The sequence below is a fragment of the Crocodylus porosus genome, unplaced genomic scaffold (assembly GCF_001723895.1).
Source record: "Crocodylus porosus isolate Cpor-Errol unplaced genomic scaffold, CroPor_comp1, whole genome shotgun sequence".
NCBI lineage: Eukaryota > Metazoa > Chordata > Crocodylia > Crocodylidae > Crocodylus > Crocodylus porosus.
The window spans coordinates 10244473-10266986 of record NW_017728886.1 but is presented as its reverse complement, the minus strand read 5'-3'; the positions used below and the strand labels follow the sequence as shown (position 1 = coordinate 10266986).

Here is a 22514-nt window from a genome sequence, read left to right as displayed (position 1 = left end):
CTTTTGTTGCACCTGCCTGCACTCTTCCCCCTTTTTTCAAACCCCTCTCAGAGGGACTAGGGGCCAGGGAGTGCTCCCACTGGTGTGAAATACTGGCTATTGCCTCTCATATGTGTATGAAATATAATGTTTATGCAGAGCTTTAACAGCCCTCACTTTGGGCAAGGGGCCTGTCTTTGTGTGCTTTGCAGGGGGGTGGGGCAGGGGAGGAGGAGGAGGAAGAGGGAATATGTCTGTATACGTGGTGTGCGGGGCCGTATCGGTTTCTGTTATTGTGATCCCTTCAGTTCAGCCCCTGCCCTCTCCTTGTTTTCCTTATCCTCCTTTGAGTCTTTTCTAAAATAATTCTTCCTTCCCTGGTTTTTTTTGCTTCTGCTGCTCCTCTCCCCTTCTGGTTCCTTAAGCTGTGATAAACCCAGTGTGACCGCTGTCCACTTAAGAGCAGGTTGGGTACTCCAGACCCAAGCCTTCTATACTGGGGGGGAGTGAATGAAGGGGGGAAAAGAAGGAAGCCTTTGATTGGAGGACCAAGGACTCGAAGTGGCACTGCTGCAGGCACACAGCTGCCCATCCTGTTAAAGAAGTGTGAACTCGCTTTTAGTACAAGGCCCAGAACCTGTGACCCGGGCCTCGTCCTGTGCAGTGCATGAAACTCTTCAGCTTGGTGTTTGCAGGAGGGGTTGTGATACCGCTCCCAATACCACATGTTCGTCTGGCTGTGGTTTGGGTTCTGGGAGATGGGAGTATCCTCTAAAAGTGGTGAAAAGGAAAGGTATGGTGAAAGGGAAAGAGTTATGTTAAACACGTCAGTAAATTTGGCTTCAGCTTGTTGATTTCTTTCGTCGATCAAATTGGATCCCAAGCTACAAAATGTCTTGAGTGTATTTTGCCCATGCTGGGTAAGGGAGTTCGTCTTGTGCTAGGAAGTTAAATCAATCCAGTTTTAACCTGGTATATTTAAAAGTGATGGCTTTGTGCCACCTGAAACCCACCCACACACGCTTTCTGCCTGTCTACAGGGACTTCAAGAGCAAAAATGTGTTGCTGAAGAATGACTTAACAGCAGTTCTAGCTGACTTTGGACTGGCCGTACGGTTTGAACCTGGAAAACCCCCAGGGGATACCCACGGGCAGGTAATGATTATCTTTCCTTTAAAGAATTGTTGGGCTTCCCACATCTGGCCACATTTCCTGATGTGTGTGGGTAGCATTTTCACAAATGGAGGAGAAAGGGGATGGTTACTGGGGGACAGGAGATTGCAGGAGTGCTTGATCTTGACTCATTTGCAAGGATATAGACACTAAATCTCTCTTTAGTCACTGGTTTTAAATGAGCTTTATTGGAAGCATTTGTCCAAAGAGCAGAAGTTGGGGTAAATGTGGAGCAAGGTCTAGACCCAGTTTGCCATTTGTGTCATCACTACCATATGCAGGTGTTTCAAATTTAATTCCATTTAAATTATTGGTTGCAAGAAACAAAAGGTCTTGCATTCTTGATAGTGGCACAAGATCTTAAATTTCCTGTATTGTGAGATGCTTTCGACCTGCTGTTTTTAAGGTAATGTGGCTCCACTAGTAGCTTTTAATCTGCTGTTGCAGAGGAAAGCAGCTAGTTTGCCTTTCCAGTAGCATTCATCGTCAGTTGTGCAGTGCTGCATAGTGAGGAGGTGGAGTCCATCTTGACCCCAGGAGATAATCGGCTTATACCATGCAATGTGAGATTTGATCAATCCTTATTGTTTTAGCATCAAATATTAATAGTTGCAAAATTATTCAATTATTTTTTAAAATTCAGCCATTGTAGCTGCCTACCTGACCTTTTGCAGCAATAAATCTTGTAAGCGTGCTGCATAAAAAAAAATTACTACAGTTTTATTGGTTATAAATTTGATGCCTTTTAAATTTCAACAAATGACCCCTGGTTCTCATGTACCCAGTGGGTATAAAGGAAGAACCAATAATTTTACTTTTTATACCCTTAATATTTTTGAATGTGCTATACAACTCCTCTCTACTACTTTGTCTCTGTCCCAGAAGGGGGTCGTGGCAGCTACCAATGCCAGTGCAAATCCAGCCACAGCTTTGACCATTTTTGTTACCCTTCCCTGGATTTGTAGGCTACTCCTTCTGCACCTTGTATTCAGTATTTGCCCCACAGTCAGGCATTGCTAAGAGGAGTAGTTTGTCACAGACTTCCCAAGAAAGACTGAATTCCAGCACTGAATTGGGTGATTCTCTGATTTACTCTATTCTCTTTCTTTTCCCACCAGTGCTACTGCTTTTGGAGGTGGTGAGGGCTGTCCACTGCACACACCCACCATATGGGTTTGCAGCTCTTTTATGTACGGCTGGAGCTGCCTTCCCAGGGTTATAGATTGCCTCTCTTCAGAACATGGTTAAGAGTGTTAAACCATTTCTAATTCACCAGTTTTCCATTCTTTTGTAAACTTGAGCCATCAGATTCAATCAAATAACAGGGCCTAACTAGAGCTTAGGGTGTTTCAAGTCTCTCCAGAAATGACTTTATGTGCGGGTATGTGCTAGGATGGCTGGAGAAACAATTTCAGCCATGGTTGTCTTAGCTCATTGCATTTAGTTCAGTGAATAATAATGATCTAAATGAGTATCATATGCATGCACATGCAGTAAGGGGTCTGTGCTTTACAACTGTTTTGCATGAGCGAAGTTTGCATGAGCGCTATTCCTTATTTCCATGAGGAATAGCGCCAAAAAGAGCTTTTGTTTGAAGCCAGCTTAGCAGAACTAGCCTTGTAGTTGGCAGAGCTGCTGCAGTTCATACAAACCCACCTATCTCTTCATTTGGCCAAGACAAAATTTCACTTAATTCTGTTTTCTCTCTCTGCATAGGTGGGAACAAGGAGGTACATGGCTCCTGAGGTGCTAGAGGGGGCAATCAACTTCCAGCGAGATGCCTTCCTGAGAATAGACATGTATGCAATGGGACTAGTATTGTGGGAGCTAGTCTCCAGGTGCAAAGCAGTCGATGGTAAGTGTAAAGTTCCCCTTATCTCTGTGGATAACTCTGCTACAGAAGAGCCATTTTGTCCGGAGAATAGTGATGGCTTTGTGGAGTTAATGACATGCTCTTTTTCATGGATTTCTTTTTTGATACAATACAAACATGAGAAAAAAACTTATAACAGCTGTACATGTCAATGATGAGCGTTCAGCAGTAAAAGGAAGAAAGAAAGGAGGAAAAGAGTGAGATGGAAAAGAAGTGTGCAATGAGCAACACTCTAGCTATCAAAACACTCCAAGAATTTTTTTCCAAATTGTGCTAAATTGTTCAAAGCCGTTAAACTTGTTAAACATGACTCTCTCCATAGATGCCAGCTGTGCCACCTTGTTGTACCTGATTTTAACTTTTGAAGATGTCCTACTTTTCCAGAGCAGCATTATAAGCCTGCATGTTACTATCAGGGCCTGCTGCAAGAATGCTAACTCAGAAGGAAGGGTTCAGTTTGAATTCCTTAGGGACAGACCCAAGAATATGCATATTTGCCAAAGGTATCAATGCTGTGTTCCAAACCATGGTAACTCTCATTACAATTTCTTTCCAAAAAGAGCTAATAGTAAGACATGGCCAAACATGTGACAAAGCATTGCCTACAATGCATCATATTTCTAACATGAATCTATTGACCCCATATTTAAGTTTTTAAGTTTAGAGGGAGCCCAGTGCAGACGACAGATGATCTTCTGTTGTATAAAACTAAGTCTAAGATCAGTTACCGATGCTTGACTATTGTAAATGGCTGATTTCTACCTGGGTTCTGGATATCTAAGTTTCTGTTCCACTGCAGTCTTAAATAGTTTTTATCAGGTCCACTAAGTGACATTTTATATGCATAGAAAGATGGCATAGAATGGGAAAGAGAAGCGGATTTCAAGGCAAAAATAATGTATTTGGAGTGATGGCATGCTCTTATTAAGCAGCGAATCTGGTTTTGAAAATAGACCATTATTCCCCCTGGATTTTGCAGTGTTTAAGTGTCCAAGTATGTTACTAATGTACCAAGTATTGCGAAATGGTTGGGAGCCCGCTATGGGGGATGGGGGAAGGAGAGAACAGTTCCTCAGTTGACAGTGGGGCTTCTTTCAGAGCATTCAGTATGCTCCGTGCAGCATGCATCTGCTGCCAATGAAAGGGAGTCTCATGTTTTGTCAGACCCTACTTGCTTTCACTTAAGTTCGGAGCTTGCTTAGGTCTCAAAAGAAAGACGTGCTGGGGCTGACATAGCTGTCCTAGCCCCTGTAGACTATATGATGATGCTGTCCAAATTGCAAGAACGAAACCCTAAACACTTCAATTAAAAAAAAAAAAAGTAAAATCAAAGCCTTTAGGAACTCAAGACTGCCCCCTGCTATCATAGAAACTAAGGCCTTTAATCCTGTGCATAAAAATATGAGGTTCCATCTCAAAACTGGCCACAGTTGATTGCATTGCCCCTGTTGCTGCCTTCGGTAGCTCCTTTCTGAAGCCTTGATTCTCTGGTAGTTAGCCACTAGAGTTTGCTGCCCTGGCATCCCTGGGCTTTTCCTTAATGTTCCCTCAACAAAATAATGCTTGAAACTGTGGTATCTATCCCACATGTTGCCAAAGGTGCACCATGTGCTATTAGTACAGTTGGTCTTGAATGACAGGGTTGCTGTGTATAGGAGATTGCCTGATGTTGTCAGAAGTCAAATAGATGCAGAAGCAGTCGTTTTGTTTCTGTCGGCGCCAAGGCTGACTTGAAATGTTGAACTTTTGGGATTGAATCAGGCAATGGAATGGACAGTCCAGTCCTTAAGGTGCTTATTACTCAATATTATTGCTGGTTTGCATTACAGTAGCATTTAGAAACCCCATTGTAACTGGGGTGTTTGATCATATACTCTAAATAGAGCTTATTGTCTATACCAGGACATGGGAAGGGCAGCAGGAGGAGAGTGGTACCATGGAGGTGAAAGAGGCCATTAAAAGAGGCCTTGTACAACACTCATTGAAGTCAGCAGGAAGGCTTCCTTTGACTTGAGTGGGAGCTGCATTGAACACAGAGAGCAGTTCCACTTCTGAAGGGACTTTGTATAAACAAAACTTTCTTGCTCAGCACACTGGTTGCATAAAGCTAGCGTCATGTCTGCTGTACCAAATGTGTTTAGTCTTGTGGATGGCAGAACCTCTACAGCAATGGGAAGCTGACTTGAATTGTAATGATTCACCCTGCAGCAACAAAGCTTTGGACTGCCAGTTAAAGACAGTGGGTGCACATGCATAATGTGGGGTAGCGGGACCCGTAACTGCTGGAGGTATAGATACCAGCAATAACCCTGCTCAGCTCACGAATCCAGCTTGAACATACAAGGCTGGCAGTTGGAGAGACCCCCTCCTCCCCCCACAGATATTGCAGCTTGTCAAGTAAGAATATTTTATACGGAAGTAATTGATACCCAATAAGCAATATAGCTTGTAACACCTTCAAGCTTACTGGAATGACCCCCTTAATTGGCCTGTCCTTAAAGGCTCTTCTCTCCCTTCATTAGTCTATTCAGATTTAGCGAGTTCATCTGTGGACTGGCTTCCCATGAATTTCCAGGTAGATTTTGACCCTCAATTTGAGGTTTTGAGTGTTTGCTGAAATCCAGGACACTGTTAATTAAAGCTGTTCTCAGCGAAGCAAAAATACCCTATTGCGTTTTTATTAGCATTGTTCTTATATCTGTTGAGCTGGATTGTACTTTGACCAGAAAGTTTGGGCTTGTTTCAGTCATGCTACCACATCAGCAGGAAAAGCAAAACATTTGAACTGTTCTTCAGAATATTTTAACAATGCATTCTTGAGGTCCAACAGTTCTTGTTCAGATAAAATCACCCCACTCTTGTTTTTATGTTAGTTTGAGCAAACCTGCTTGAAAGTCACCATTTGATGCTGAGAAACAATGAGTCTTATCCGAGAACCCTAAAGCAACCCCATCATTTTAATTGGGCTGTCACGTGTTGGAGTACAAGCAAGCATGACACAACACCAAATGATGTTTCAATAAACCGAAGTTCTAGGTGTAGTCTGGAACCTGTGTTGCATCTTTCAGCAATTTTCACGTGGTCCAGGTCATTCTAGATCCATGCTTGGCAGCGTTCTCCTCCTGCACTTGCAAGTAGGAACAGTCAGTAGCATGCTTTAGCTGTCCTTTTACACTGTTAACTCAGGAATGGTACGCAGGTATTTTTCATGTTGTGGTTGCCTACATGTTAAAAGTAGACTTGACCCAGATAAGTTTCTCCAGATGCTGTGCTCCAAAGCAGCTTCCAGATTGTGAGGCCCTAATACATGGCTCAACATTATGGGTTAATATTAGCCATATTTAGCCTTAATGTATTCCTGCATTCTGGCATCGGTTATTAGTGTAAATGTCCATGAAACCCCTGAAAAAAGAATTGCAAGAATTTGGTATTCATTACAAGATGTGCCTTCCTGTGACTCTGTCCTCCTTCCAACAAGGATAAGAGCACAACTGCATGGCAGCTACATGCTAAGTATGAATTCCTTAACCAGCAATGGCTTTTATTGGAAAGTGCTTAGAACAGCCACCCTGGTGCAGTCATCAAAACCAGCCAGCTAAATGATGGCTGTATTGACTTAAACCTATAAACAGGTGAGGTCATGAAAGAACCAATGAAAAATATTTCATGAGTACTAGACCATAGAAATTAGTACCCAAAGCAAAATGTCTAGCAGTTTAGATATTTGCTGCCAGAAGAATAAATTCAGGATTTGATGAATAAGGGTTAATTGGCTTCATTTAAACAAACAAATCCTCTCTAATTTCTAGTAGGAAAAGGACATTTGGACTGTTGTGGAAAAGCTGGGGCTCATAACAGACCCTTGATATGAAATTCAGGGATTGAAACAGGTAACAGCAACCTTATTGTAGAGGAGCATAAATCGTGTCTCTCTAGACATGTTCACTGTTCATGCTTTGCTTTGCAGGTGTGTGTTCTTGGTACTGTGGAATTGCACCTCACAAAGTGAAGAGGCTTTCTGGAGTCCTTCTCTTTACTAATACGGTTCTCTCCATGCACCTCAGGTCCAGTGGATGAATATATGCTGCCTTTTGAAGAAGAGATTGGTCAGCACCCATCCCTTGAGGACCTGCAAGAAGTGGTAGTTCACAAGAAGATGCGCCCTGTTTTCAAAGATCACTGGCTGAAACACCCTGTATGTCCCTTACTGTTAATGGTTTCAGATGTTTTTCCTGGTACTTAGAATTAGGGCGGTTGAGCAGTAGCTGTTAAATTAATACCAAATAAAATAGGGAAATTATCTTTCACAGTTTGGCAGAACACTGTTGTCTTGAAGCATAAACTAAACTGCAGATGAACTTCTGGTGGGATTAATTTTCCAAAGAGCGCCCACCCTCTGTGGGATCAGCCAGTCCTGAGCATTTCTAAAATCAGGCCCCAACTCTCTTGGCCATCTCCCTTTGTAGCCAGCGGCACAGGGTTGAGTTCAAGGACACTTGCAGTGTCCTTTCCCTTGGGCAGTTTAGCTGCTCTTGTACTTTGATTGCAATTGGCTGTTTCACCTTCTGTTGCCATCATTAGAAATGGAACGCAAGCATATATTTTGTGACTCTTTGCTGCCATTAGAGTTATGTCGTAGCCATGATGGTCCAGAAATTATGCAAGAGGCAAGAATTTCCCTATGCAGAATGTTTTGCATTCAGAAGCTTGTCTAACTATCCCAGCTATGCAGTTGGGCCAGTAAGGTATCACCCTTAAGCCATCCTTGCCTCTTGCATTCGTTTGAGACCTTGTTTAGTATGGCGAGAGCATAGTAAATGCAGTAGCTATTTTTAAGCAAGGAGGGAAATTGATCCAGTCTACTATAGACATGTAAGTCTGATCTGAATAGCAGACAAGGCTTCAGAACAAATTTTGAGGGAAAGATTAATTAGATATAGAAACGAAGGGAGAATGGGATAAAGATGCAGCATGCGTTTATCAAAGGCAAGGCTATTATCCCTGATATAACTAATTGCTGATACAAAGGAAGTGCAGTAGATCCGTGCTCTGGTAAGAAGCTATGTATTTAAAGCCAAATCTGAACTAAATGAGAGTGTACTGATGAAATTTGCAGACAAAAAACTGGGAGGGGATGCAGACACTTTGGAGGATAGGATTACAATTCAAAGGGGCCTCGGTAAATTGGAGAACTGGGCCAAAGAGAGCAAAATGAAATTCAGTAAGGATCGATGTAAGATGCTACACATAGGGCATATCTACATGCGTGCCAGACTCTGCAGTTCTTACTGTGCAGTCATTTAGTACTTGCTTAAGTCACGTGGGTTTTTCTCGTGCTACTGTTTAGTAGCAGTGAGCTACTGTGCAGTAGTGTCAGTGTCACAGTTCATGTCTGCCAACGCTACGTCACTGTAGCAGTGAGCTACACGACATAGCTCATTGCTGTGATGGCATACTATAAGGAAGAAAGCAGGTGTACAAATAAGAATAGAGGAGAGGAGGGGAGTAGTCAGGCTGTAGCACTGCTGAGAAGGATCTGGGGCTTATGGTAGGTCACACATTCAACATGAGTCAACTCTGTGATGCTGTTGCAAAAACCGCACGTGCCATTTTGGGTTTCATTACCAGAACGTTTGCATGCATGACAGAAGAGTTGATGGGACCAACAATTTTCATGATGGTGAAGTCTCAGTTGGAGCGATATGTTGAGCCTTGGGCATTCATTGTAAGAAGGATGAAGATAAACTGAGAAGGGCCCTAAGGTGAACGAATGATGAGGGTGGAAAGCAAGCTGTATGAGGAAAGACAGAAGGAGGTATCTATGTTTAGTTTGGAGAAAATGAAGCTGTAGTGGAAAAGGACATCGTGATAGCAGTCTTCAAATATTTGAAAGGCTGCCTGCCTTCTGATTCCATCTTCAGAAGACTAGCTGTGCCAGTCTTAGGCAGATTCAGTGGTATGTAATTTTCCAAAAATTGGCTAAATCTTGCTTATTCAGAATTCTAGGTAACTTGGGTTCAAATAATTGGAGGTTAGCAGTACTGGTGGTGGGGTGTTTAGCACAGTAGCTCTGTAGGGTGAATACACAAATCAAGATGCATTTCATTAGGAATATGATAAAGTTATGGTGTTGGTAGCTGTACTACTGAACTTCATGATTTTATCCTCAGTATCACAGTAATTGACTTTTCTGCCTCAAAGCCTTGAAACCTAGGTTGAAAACAGATGTCCTCCTTGGAGCATAATCAGCTGTGCCATAATACGCCATGGCAGACCTGAGCTTCTACAAGAATTTCTAACAGATGTTGCCAGTGCTGCCACCCTCCAGGGTCTGTCCCCTGTCCCTCCCAGGGCTTCAGGGGCCTGGTCCTGCGGTAAAAGGGCCCTGGGTGCTCTGCTCCAACCTGAGGCTTCTCGCTTGCAGATGTGGGACAGGGCTCAGGGGAATCTCCCTACAAAGCACGGAGGGGGGGAGTCCTGCAGGATTTTTTTCTTCTGTGTTTGCAGACTGTTTGCAGGAGAGTGCCTCCATGGGGGGATTCAAGTAAAGAGTGGGGAGCTCCCATAGCGGTCCCCCCCATGCTGATACACTGCACCATGACTCCGAACATGGCAGCATGATGGGCATGCCAGGGCCCTGTGCCCTTTTCTCATTTTTCCCACCGTCACACCCCAGGTCAAGGCGCCATGTGCAGGAGAAGGGGGGGAAACCCTACTGGACTTCTCCCTTCCGCGCTTTGCAGACGTGCGACACAGGCACACCTATTTGGAGGCGCCTCCTTGCTCCAGTATCGACAGCGTTTCAAAGAGAACCTGTCTGCTAAGTGTGCTTGTGTCTCCCAACTTCTCCGCAGGGTTTGGCGCAGCTGTGTGTGACAATTGAAGAATGCTGGGACCACGATGCAGAGGCCCGACTCTCAGCAGGCTGTGTCGAAGAGCGTATTTCTCAGATCCGCAAATCACTAAACGGCACTACCTCGGACTGCCTCGTTTCCATCGTGACGTCTGTCACAAATATGGACTTGCTGCCCAAAGAGTCTAGTATCTAAGTCCTAGTTCGCTTTTTTTTTTTCCAGACTCAGTGGATTTAAAGAAAAAGCAAAAGTAAAAAACAAAACAAAACAAAAACCCAACAAACACATGAATGCAGCTGCTATTTTATCTTGACTTTTTATTATTATTATTGTTATTATTATTATTTTTTTGGATCGGATCATTTTTACCAGCACATTGCTCTACTGTATTAAAAAAAAAATGGACATCTCAGCAAGCATTCAGGCACCGACTAATGAATGCAGAAAAGGTGCAGGTACCTCAGAACCTCAACAAACTCGCTTCAGTTTTTTTTTTTTTTTATTCAGTTTTCTGGGTTTCTCTTTATTGGTCTGTCTTCTACACAGAGCATCTGTGACGTAAAGGAAAACCACCTACCATCTTAGAAAACACAATGCTGCAAACTTTGGAGAAAACTTAAGACTGTTACATAAGATTACACCTTCCTCAAAAGGATACTTTCCCCTGTTTTATTTTTCCCCCCCTTTCTTTCTTTCTTTTTTTTTTTTTTTTTTTTTTTTTTTTTTTAAGACAGTGAGCTTCAAAAAAAAAAACAGCAGATGTGTCTTTTACGGATCTAACGGGTGTCATTGTAACATGGGAGAAAAAAAAGAAACCGGAAAGAGAATGTTAACTCTTTGATGGCAGAGTTGAAGGGGGGAGTCTAGAATAGGGGTTGGGGGAGAGTGACGTTGGACTTTGCAGCATTTGGAGAAACATCATTTGCTATGGAGCTACTTCTCAGGTAACCAGTTAACGAGGGGAAGGACATTTTTGAGGCAGAGTATTATTCACCGCAGTGCATGGAGAAAGTTGGGTTAAAGAGCCAATGGCATAAGCAAGGCACTAGTTCTTTCTTCCTCCACTATCTCAGGCTTGGGTGTTAAACGAACAACAACAACAGTGACAAAAACCACGTTTTATCTTCTAAACCCCAGGTAAAAAGGGCGGGGGGGAGTGCTTTTAAGCAGCAAAACTAAGAGGGAACGAAGCGTGTTCTCAGAAATGCCATGTAAAGTATGTACTGGAAGAGTTGAAAGCATTTGCATCTTGCTTTGAATACTGTAGCAGTTCAGGGAAAAAAGGCCTCGGGGTTGGATGACTGCTTAGCCCCAGCTACTAGTGTAGTTGGATAAAAGAAAAAAAAAAGTATGAATTTCTGGAGGGAGAAACAAATGACCTGGGCCAATGACAGACAACTGCTGTAGCACCCAAGAAGTATATGAATTGTACAGTTATAGATCACAAGGAGTGAACTGAGCAGCAATGGTGTTTATCATAGCATCTTTTAAACTGGTTTCTTTGATGCTGCTTTCTCCTTACTCTGTGACTAAACTCTTTTTGTCTTAAAGTGGTGCATATTTTAAAATACCGTTACTCTATTATGCCATAAACTTGCTCTAGTCAGTGAATGTTCCTAATGCTGCTGATTCAACATTTAAATATTTTTTTAATTTGCAAAACATGCAATGTTTGAGAAGAAGAAAAAAAACAACAAAATACACACACACACACACACGTTACGCGGCTTTCGAGGTTTAAACTGAAAAAAAAAAATTAAACTTCACGACCACAGACCACCTCAAACCAGAAATACCTCAGAATTTTCTACTTGTATGAGTTTTATTATATATTTTGTTAGTTGTGTTGTCTTGTAGTAAGTATATTTTAATGTAAGTTGGCTTTTATGACAAGGGAGTTTTAAAAAAAGAAAAAAAAGAAAAAAAGTTCCAAAATCTTTTAGGAAGTGTTACCATTTTTTTTGGTTTTGTTTTATAAAGCACCATTGTAAATAACTGTATACAGTTGTAGAATAACTGCCTATATAAGGTACCTGGGCATTATTCACTCTTGTTTGTGAAGACTGTTTCCATTCTATGTTATTTTGTTTGGTCTGTTTTAGTGAAAGGACAGTACATCTTTTTATTACATGCTTTACTTTTTCTCAGCCTATGAAATCAGTATGAACATCGGTGTCTTGCTAGACTAACAAAGTTAGCCTGATTTAATTGCCAGGACTTCTAAACTTTTGTTTGCATTTATGCCAAAATACAATCCTAAACTAATTACCCTGTTAAAATATACAAATTGGTATTAGAGAAACAGATTGGGCATTTTGTCACACACAGATTGTCAACAGGGAATGTTAGCGTAGGTGTCATTTTTCAGCAAACAAAATTACCAATTGGAAGAATAAAGTATAACACTGAATATATTTCTCAAAAGTGTAGCTTTAAAAAAAACCCCAAGACTGGAGTCCACAAAAGGACAAAGTCCTTTTTCTTGGAGAGACAGAAAATTGCCTTAACGTGTCTATCTAAATAAAGTCTTCAACTATTCTTTCAAGTTAATGAATGTATATGTGCATATTAATACATACACACGTAAGTGTATTTGCTCGTGCGTGTGTGTGGCAGTTTCTGATTCTTAATGTGATCCTGTACAGAACACGTTAGCAAAAACAGAAGCAAAATAATACCATTCTGGCACAGGTCATGCCCCTGTTGGGGGAGGGGGGGGTAACAACTTTGGCAAGTGATGCTCCAAACACACTTATGCTGAACGATAGGCATGCAGATAGCTTCAGTGATGTCAACAGCACTATTTACATGCTGCAAGTGAAGCATATGCCTATGTTTGCAGGATCAGGGTCTGTCTTTTGTCCTTGGAGTACATTTGTGCACTGAGATATGTGTGCACACACACACACACACACACACACACACACACACACACTCTCTCTCTCTCTTGATGCTTTGGAAAAGTGATGTAAGCTTTGGGGGTGGGACTTTAGCAGGAAGACTGAATAAACTAGTTTTTTGGGGGGGTTCTCTGTATGGGGGAGTCGGTTCAGATTGTTTCAGAAAGAAAAAAGCTGTACTGTCTTTTAACTATTCTGATCTGTGTGCTGTTCTGGATTTTTTTCCTTCAGCATTAATGTGTAAAAGCTAAAATGGGCTTGTTACAGCAGTTGCTTTTTCCAAACATGATTTCGTTAAGAAGCTTTAAAGTATTTATTGAAAGTGCCATATGATTTTAATAGCCTATTAGACAGTGTCTTCAACCTTCTCCTCGAGACAGCATAAACAAAACCTGTTACCACATGTAGCTTCTTTTACTGCAGGGAACTGTAAGGACATACACACTTCGATCACATGCGGATTGAGATGTACTGGCATTTTCCCTGGCTTAACAGTTCCTTACAGATCATTTTACTAAATTATCTCCACAGTTGGTTAGAGGAAGTTTCTGAAGTGCATGCGTGCCCAGTTAGAAAGGTGAAGGGCAACTGTGGGGCGGATGGGTGTGCGCATCTATCTCTTGGCTACTTACAAACATGCACCAGTTCAGCTAAACGTGTTAAATATGTGTTTGTTAAATTGGTGCAACATGTTCATGTAGATATGATCCCTGATGGTCTCAGCTGCCTAATTTTCTAGAGACCAAGCAGATAATTTAATGTCCATGGAAGTGTCCATTTTATTACATTCACTTAAGTGTCGTTCAGTACTGTAAAGGCATTTCCCAATTTAGCAATAAGATGTATTCACAGCTGTAGTCTTCATAAGCAACAGTTTTCATCCAACACTCTTTTAAATCAGATTGGTTCAACCAGGTGTTAATTGTAAAGTACTAGTGATTGCCACATATGCAGGCAAAGAGAGAAATCTACATAAAATATGCTCTTGCAGAATCCAAGAGTGGGTCACTCCGTTTATAATTTATAGTTTAATGTTAATCAGAAACAACCTAAATGGCAATGATAATAGTAAAAGTTTCCTCGACCTTAGAGCCAAGATTTTACCCTTTATTTTAGGTGTCAAGACTGTATCAGGATGTGGGTTGGAGTGGTATTGTGGCCACGATGTGCCAGGAAATGAGAAGCAAGGGGTTTTTTTTGGTGATATCTTTCATTGGACCAATTGCATAATTGGGAGAGATGTTAGACAAGCTTTCCAGCACAAGGTGCCCTTCCTCAGGGCTGGGAAGGAAGCAGGTATAGCCTAAGCTAAATACTAGGTAAAAGTGGCCTGTGTTTTAACTCCATATGTTTAAAAAAAAATGTGGAGGAGATTGTAAACCAGGAGCAAAGAAGTTATCGCAAGGAGCTGCAAAACGAGATGTACAGCTGAAGAGAGAAGCTAATTATGTAAAAGAAAAGCTCATTCAGCAGGGAAATAGGGTCTTTATTATCTGTGGAGTGCGGAGAGGTTAGCAGAAAGAGCAGCTCAATTCTAACGAGTCGGGAACCAGTAGCGTATGTTTAGTCCGTGGTCTTTAGCCTCCAGTAAAGCTGTGAGTTTTTGTTCCCAGGCCCTGTGTGTGTGTGTTCGGTACGGGAGTGGTACTTAACTTTCAGAAGCAGTGCGGCCCTGTCGGATTCCAGCGAATCTGCACGTTCTGCTACATACCTTGTCACAAGTAAGGTAGGTAGATTTTTCTTGAATGTAAGGACCGTGAAATCAGGACAGAGAGATTGTCCTTAAAAAGTGCTTTAGGTGGTCCTGTCCTACATCCTTTTTCCGAGAGCAGAGCATTGTGGCTGTTTCCTTCCACCCGCATGGGCCTCGGATGTAGCTTGCCACATTCAAGAGACCGGTGCAGGATGTATGGATTAAATTTACCAGGATAGCTTTGTTCATTTCATGGGTAAATTGACCGTGAACTCCCACTTTCAGATGCAAAAGGGCACTGAAGGCGAAAAGCTTGTCATCTCTCTCCCAGCGATATAGTTGGGCCAGTAAAAGCTATCCTCCAAAAACCTTGTTACTTGCATACTTCCTGCGCTGTCATGTGTGCAACAACACTCCTTCCCTACTCTTCCAAGATGGGAACTTCTCCAGGAGCAGAAAATGTCTGTTTGCGACAGAGCTATGGACTTGCTAACCCCACGATAGTATCAGAGCAGCGGCTTTGGAAATTAGTGTAGTGCTCTCGTTTAAATATATGTGCATTTTAGAAGGAAAGGCTGTAAATTAGTCTTGGATAAGCATCAGTTAATTTATTCATGCTGATTAAAGGTTTTTAATAGGTCTGGATCATCAAGTAATCTCCAGCAACCTGGTAAATTATTCTTTCTTTTTTGTCACCAATACAGCGGAGGGGTTTTGGTAATCTTTAGGGCTGCTGACAAGTGGGGAAAGAAAAAACGGAACAAAACAGCCCTTTACCGGAAGAGGAATCGCATCAGTTTGACCCAGCTCCCTGGCAGCTGTGTAGCTCACGCACTTCAGCGGTGGGGTTTGGCACTTTAATAACTGATCCAATCAGCTATTAGATAAAAGCCCCAAACAGCCCCACTGAAGTACATGAGCTGTACAGACCCCAAGCAGTTCCTTTTCTAGGCATATGCTGCATTTGGCATGGGGAAGCACCAAGCTAGAAGTAAAATGCTGGTTTTTGGGATTCTCCCCCCACATCTGTAAGTACCCTAGAAGTCTAAGTTCTGTGAATTTAGGAGTGGTATACCCCAGAAGTGATTTTTAAATTATTTGAATTCCTTAACAGAGACTATTGACAGTCTTTTGTGCATTTTATTCTCAAAAGATAAGCAGTGTTTTACAAGGCAGTCAAGTGAGCCACGGTTAATATTTTTTCGAGTTCAGGTGCCATAAAACTAAGCAGCCAGCCATGGATTGAAGAGTAGGGCTGTTTTCCAATTCTTTTCCTAATGTTGAAGTCCAGTAAAAACAACAACAATAAAGCTTCTGGAGTAAGGTACTTTTTGATGTGAATGAAGGCATCACAGTTTAACTCATAATAACCTAGTAGCGCATGCTGTGATAAATCGTTGATTGCTCTAATGATACAGGCAGAATCCATTCATTCCTGAAGTTATACATGCTTGTAAAGGATTACATTATTGATTGTCAGTCGAGGTATGAATAATATACTACTTCATTTTAACTTTAAATAACAATTAAACTAAAATCCGTTTGAGATATAACCAGTCACTAATTCCGCCTGCCATTTTGTCATGCCCCTTGAAAAGAATCATTGAAAGCTCCTACCCTACAAATTTTAAGGAAACTTAAGTCGTGCAATAGTTAATAGTAAAACTGTTCTGAATTATATTGTCACAATACTTTCTTTCAACATAATCCACCTTTCTGTGTCTACTGAGGTCAGAATATCTGAGTGTAAGACGGGGCCCCTAGTTCTTGTGATGAATGCATACACAAGTTTAAGCACTTTCTGTAGTCGAGGGCATCTCCCCACACTTGAATTCCTCTAATCATTTGGTTTGGTTAACCTGTGGTGATTCCTTTATGTTATTGATCAGGACACACAAAGACTGACTCGTTCACATCTTCACATCCTCTAGGTTGCAGTATTGTTTTAAGCACAAGAATGCAAACACAGCCCCAAATTGAACACGGCTTTTCTTTAATGAGAGCAGTACAGCGGGGCCTTCACAAATATAGCGTCACTTCAACGTATGAGCCTGGATGTCTCGGTGCTCTTATTACCCATCTTTCTCATGCTTTCAAAGTGCAACTCTGTTGCAGGATAGAACGTGGTAGGTACAAATTACACCTGCGGAAATGCTACACCTCTTGGGTGTGTACAAGTGTTAGAGGCAAGATGAAGGAAACTAATTATATAATTAGTAAGTTAACTCCTTTTCCCCTGGTACTGTGGACTCTACCTTGTTTCCACTGAAGTCATTCACATTGGTAGGAGCAGGACGGGAAGCCCACTCAGATGCAAAAATGTATTGATTTCTCAGCCCACAGCATGTAAACTGAGAAACACCAGTTTAATTTGTATAGCAGTGGCTTGTAGGCAGACTGTAACATACCCTGTTTTCTGGATAAAAGATATCCTTGTTAGGAAGGTAAGAGACACGAATCACAGAAGACGCTACTGCTTGATAGCACCATGACCGTAATGTTGTTGTAGTTCTTGTTCCAAGTAGTACTCCGGTTGAGGTGGTGAAGCAAGAAGCATCCCCAGTCTAACACCTTTGCATACAGAATATTGTTTGGTGGCATTGTAAATAAAAAGTAGGCTATATAACGATAGGGAAAAATAAGGATGGTTTGACCTTTTTTACTTTGGGGAAAATATATATTTTTAGTTACATATACAACCAGAAATTCTACATTGTGTGAAAATTCTTTTATACCACAGATTATTTTTGTAAAGTCTAATATGTTTCTTCAGGGAAAAGGGAGAGAGGTCTGTGTAAACACAGCAAAAATATAGATTATATATAATGTTTAATCTAACTGCACTACATCAGAATTTAGCAGATAGAAAAGTCAAGTGTGAAACCAATTTAAGCAGCAGGTTTGGAAGTACTTGGACATGTTTTGGGGACTGCACTATTTATATTGTTAAAATTGGTTATGTCGCGTCTCATCCTTTCTGCAAAAGATGCTTGTTGCTCTTGTATGGCCATCTTCAGATTTAACCAGGAAGATTTTTTTTTCACGTGTCCATGTAAAACACCGGGTGGTAAGCAGTATGGGTTTGTGTTTGCTCTGGTGCTGTAGTAGGTTGTGAAGTCAGTGTTAAGGATTTTTTAGAAGACCAAATACTTGGGCTGATCTAACTGTTTGCCACGTTCATTTACTATAAAAGCTTCTGCTTCCTGGATGATGTGATCTGTAAGGAGCTGTTGCCAGTAAATATGGATAAAACAAATTCCTAGAAGTCCCTTCCCTCTTAAGTGTGCTGACAGCCTACACAAGTCAGACTTTTCCAGGGTTTCTGCATTTCTGAAGTCAGATTTCACTGCCAGCAGCTTAGGGGCGGTCCAGCCCCTGATAAACGTGTGGGACACTGCCGTATTTATTAATAATCACCGTCAGAAAAGAAAGCTTCCTAAACTGTTACTCATGGGTGTTTCTGCAAGAAATAAACAAACTTAGATCTGCCGTTCCTCCTTTTTTCCTTCTAAGTCAAGTTGGGCAGTGTAATCGGACTAGATGGTAAAGAAAATTGGAAAGTGAGACTGGTTCTTATACACTACCCTGATGCCACAATGCTAGAGTTGCAAACTCTGCAGGAAACAGCTTGAGACCAAACAAGAAAGTGTTTCCACTGAGATGCAGTTCTGTGGCGTTTGCTGGACTTGACCACGTCCCTTTTGAAATCGGGGCTTAGAAAGCTTAAGGCAGTTCTGCCTTATGTAGTTAGAAATCATTCTTCCACGTCAGTCTTTCCAGGTGAAATTTTGGCCCCCATTAAAGCCAGCGGCAGGCTTGCTATTTCCATGAGCGGAGCCAGGAGATGCGCGTGTTCCTGATGCACTTTCTGAATGTCCCTGGTGAACCCGTCCTCTTCTTTACATTCAACTTCTGTTCTCTGAAACTTCGGGTTTAGGGCAGAGCTCCCTCTCACTCTAACTGAAGTCGTAACTCATGAAGTAAGCAGTAATCCTTTCTACTTATACACTGCCAGAGGAAAAAAAATCATACTTCTGTTATGTCCATCCGGTTGTTCTGAAATGTAACACTATTCTGTTGTGCCTTTATTTTTCCATGTAAAAGCAACTGCTGTAAGCTATATTTTTACTTGTTTTTTCTGTCTGAGAAAACACTTTTCATTGCCCAGCTGTTGTTTCTGGATGCATTCTGTGATCCAGGTATTTCAAGAACCAATTACCTCAAACCTCACGTTAAACAGTGTTGCTATCTGGATTCTCCTTGATACTACAATATTGTAACATGCGCAAACAGGAACCCTGCTACATATGGGTGTTTTTATATATATATATATATATACATATATATATATATATATGGCAAATGATCCCCAAGGACTGAAGGAAAAAAGCAAACCTTTTTGTTTTCCAACATTAAAACCAGAAGGGCTTCTGGAAAGCTCTATAATGGCATTGTGCTGGATATGAATCAAGAGGCTGTTACCCGAAAAGTGCTTTCTTTGTTCTCTTTCTAGTATTTGATTGGCACACATTATATGATTAAAATGCTGTTCCTGCATTTTTTGCCCTCTTTGGAAGCAGAGGGTGGGGGGACGATTCCAGTTGCTGAAAACTGTAGACCATTCGGCTAAGGTCGGTATAGTTAAACCATAATGTACCGCCATGCCTTCTGGGAAAATTATTGTAAAAATTGGGGGTTTTTTGTGAAAAGGAAAGCATTGGCCATGACTTGTTCAATTTTCTCTCCTATTCTAAAAAATTAAAGTTTACCCAGTGACCATCATAGTTATTTTAAAATCCCAGTTGAGTAGCTGTTAGTAGCATTTCTTGGCCGCACGCTTGCCCATGTAAGAAGATGGCTGCAAGGATCAGGATGGAGATATTTTGTGGAGTTGTGCATGGAGAGTAATGATGAAAACAACTTTCTCTAGATAGCAGGGGGCATATTGACATCTTTATAATTTAAGTGGATCTTACTTTCTCCCCCCCTTCTCCTGTGGGTTGTCTTATAAAGAACTTCAACCCTAATAGATTATTTCATAACAGCATTTGATTGAGAGAACTGCAAGCCTGCCAGTCTCTCCAGAAGGAAAAATCTATAGTCCTCACCAGTCATGTCTTTTTGAGAGCTGTGTATTAAACTGTTTATAATTTTAGCCAGGTACCTGATGCACCAATATAGTTTGCATTTTACGCATGTGAAATGGTAACCTCTCTCTCTAAAGATGAACTAATTGGAAGCAAGGGAGATCAGTTGCTCCTTTTCTTAGGATCTGTGTTAGTCTGTCAAATGTTTATGTGGCTATTGATGGTCGCAGGGAATCTTTAATAAATCATATACAAAAGTATTAAAATCTCTCAGAAGGAGATGTTTTTCATGCCAATGGCTCTTCCATGGAAACATGTTTTGATGCAAAAAGAGATGTTTAATAGGCCCATAAAGAAGATAGTTACTGCAAACTAACATGCTTCTTGATCCCAAGCCTACGCCCAAAATCCGCACAATGCCACTGCCATTCTGTTCAGAATATCTGCTTAATGAATTCTGCATGATTGTCATGATAGAGTTGAAGGCCTAATCTTTCACCTGTTAATATTTTTCACATTTGTCCTTAAGTTTGACGAATTTTATACTGTAAAGTGGACTTCAGTACAATTTGTCAATTCTTGTGGAAAGAGCTTTCTGCATGTAACATTAGACGCATACAGTTAAACAACACAGCATAGTACAAAACTCACAAGAAAATGTTTTGGCACCAGCAGAAAGAAATCTCACCCTAGCCATGTGTCATTTAAAACCATCATATTGTCAGTTTTACCAGCTACTTCTAAATTTGTGCTTTATTTAAAGAAATAAAAAATCCTAAGACTTGTCTAGCTTAGTGAAATATGTGCATATCAGTTTTAGGATGGATAGCTAAGTCTTATTACGCTGTGTTACTTAACTTGTATATATATATGAGTATACATAAGAGTTTGCAGTAACCTGTTTCTCCAGGATTTCCGGTGTGAATGATGTAATAACTCAGATGATGAGATTAAGTAAATGATTTAGAAGATGGCGAAAGTAAACTGAGTGTAAATTACAGGAAGCTCTATCAGATGGTGAAATAATTTTTAAAGACTTTTGGTCCTTGGCTCAAATTCAATAAGTACTGTTTGTATACCAAGATATGTGAAATGTAAATGTTGTAGGTTATATTTCACTCTTGTAGCTATAAAAATGTAGAACAGAAATAGCTTGTACTACTGAGTTAACAAAAATTATACTAAAGTATCCTGTTAAAGAGAGTATACAGAAGAGATGAGCTCGTTGCTGTAACCCCTTTTGGATTGAAGAGTGTGCTGATTTTTTATATATATTATATATATATATAAAAATATATATATACATATATAAAATGGCCTAAAGCAGACATCCATTGTATTGCGGTTATGAAATGAAGACATTTTGGAAAGAACATTGTATCATAGTTCATAAATTTGCAGTGGATCTTTGTTCCTTTTTACTGTGGTATTTTAGAAATGAGTCTCAAGTTTGAAACTAGATCTGACAAGTTGGGGTTTTGCTGCTTCAGCTTTGCACTGGGTGCCCGAATAAACCAGTATGAATGTAGTATTTGCTCAGTGTGAAGCAGCTGCACCCCAACTGATAGGAGGAAAAAAAAACCCTAGAAAGAATTATTTCAAGTTTATCTTTTTGTATATGAAAATAAACAATAAATTACAAATATTAAGCTTCTCTTTCATTGGTGTGACCAGAACAACCATGTTTTTCTTTGCAATGTATGCTTTGAAGTATTTGCATTCTTAAACCTATTAGCAAAGCATTTTGGTGACTTATGGCCTCCCTACCATCCACTTAAATTCCTGCATTTGGAAATTCAGACCACTCTAACTGCTCCGTCCTGCTACTCTTTTTGGGAAGAGGGAAGTGACTTAACATTTGCTAAAACTCCAGAAATGGAGCTTCAGCTGAAGGTGCTGCTGGTAAGTCTCCTTAAATGCTGGCTCACAGCTTTTGATAACCTCATACCTAGGGACCTGCTTTACATCGCCATTTCGTAATTTTTGCAGAAACTGAGAAAAACGGCAGTTTCCACAATCACCCTGAAAAATAGCATTTCCTGCAATTTTGTGCGGAATCGCCCCCCAAATTTCCCTGAATACAAAGAAGACGCAGCAATCTTTGCGGTCACAGAGCACGCGGTTAGAGACCAAGAGGCTGAGCTAGCGATGTAGACGCCATGAAGGCACCAGTCAGCAAAGCGGAAGAGTTTTGGCAACATCTTTTTAAGAGGCCAGATGCACTCATGAAGAGTGTGTCTTGGCCAATCAGTAGACAGGGGTGGGGCTGCTGGGGTCCTTTAGCCAAGCAGCAGTGAGGCGGGCTCACCGTGAAAAGACCACAAAATAGGTTGTACGCCAAGAGCAGCCCATGAAAATCCCTGAGTCTCACCACGACTTAGGTCCCTACTCATGGTCTGCGTACAAGAAATGTGACAAAGAAGTGCCTGTCACCAAGGTGCGCATAGACCTGGGTCAAGCGCTGACCTCTGTTTCTAGACCCTTTCTTCACAGGTCACACGTGCATTCCCATGGTCAGAATGAAGCGGCATGCCATTAGACTTTTGCACAGCGTGAAAGCGAGGTACTTACAGAAGAAAAGTCCTCTTCAGCTACTGAGGGACATTGGCTATTAAAAGGGTTGGCGTGGCAGTCAGCTCATACTTTGTATGCAGGCAGTTCTGCACGAGCACGTCGAGTAACTGCACTGCCCGTGGCAGATCTTGTTTTCGTTATGTGTTACAGATGGGGAAACTGAGGCTCAGTTGCTCAAGGCCATAAAGGGAAAGTCTGAACTCCAGTTTTCAGTTGTCACAATGTGCTGTTTCATAGATTTCATAGACGTTCAGGCTGGAAGGGACCTCGGAAGATCATCGAGTCCAGCCCCCCGCCCAAAGGTCAGGAAGTCAGCTGGGGTCATAGGATCCCAGCAAGATAAGCATCCAATTTGCTCTTGAAGGTGTTCAATGTAGGTGC

At 41.3% G+C, this 22514-nt stretch overlaps 1 protein-coding gene across 1 annotated transcript in view; it reads left to right on the top strand.

The window, feature by feature from the left end:
• Positions 1-13161, top strand: part of ACVR2B (activin A receptor type 2B) — a 138650-nt gene extending 125489 nt beyond the window's left edge. The window contains exons 8-11 of the mRNA XM_019530226.1: positions 1020-1134; positions 2869-3007; positions 7090-7220; positions 9880-13161. Coding sequence (XP_019385771.1) covers positions 1020-1134; positions 2869-3007; positions 7090-7220; positions 9880-10074 — 580 coding nt within the window. The 3' untranslated portion in view covers positions 10075-13161. The remainder of the gene's footprint in view (positions 1-1019; positions 1135-2868; positions 3008-7089; positions 7221-9879) is intronic.
• Positions 13162-22514: the final 9353 nt, after the last annotated feature.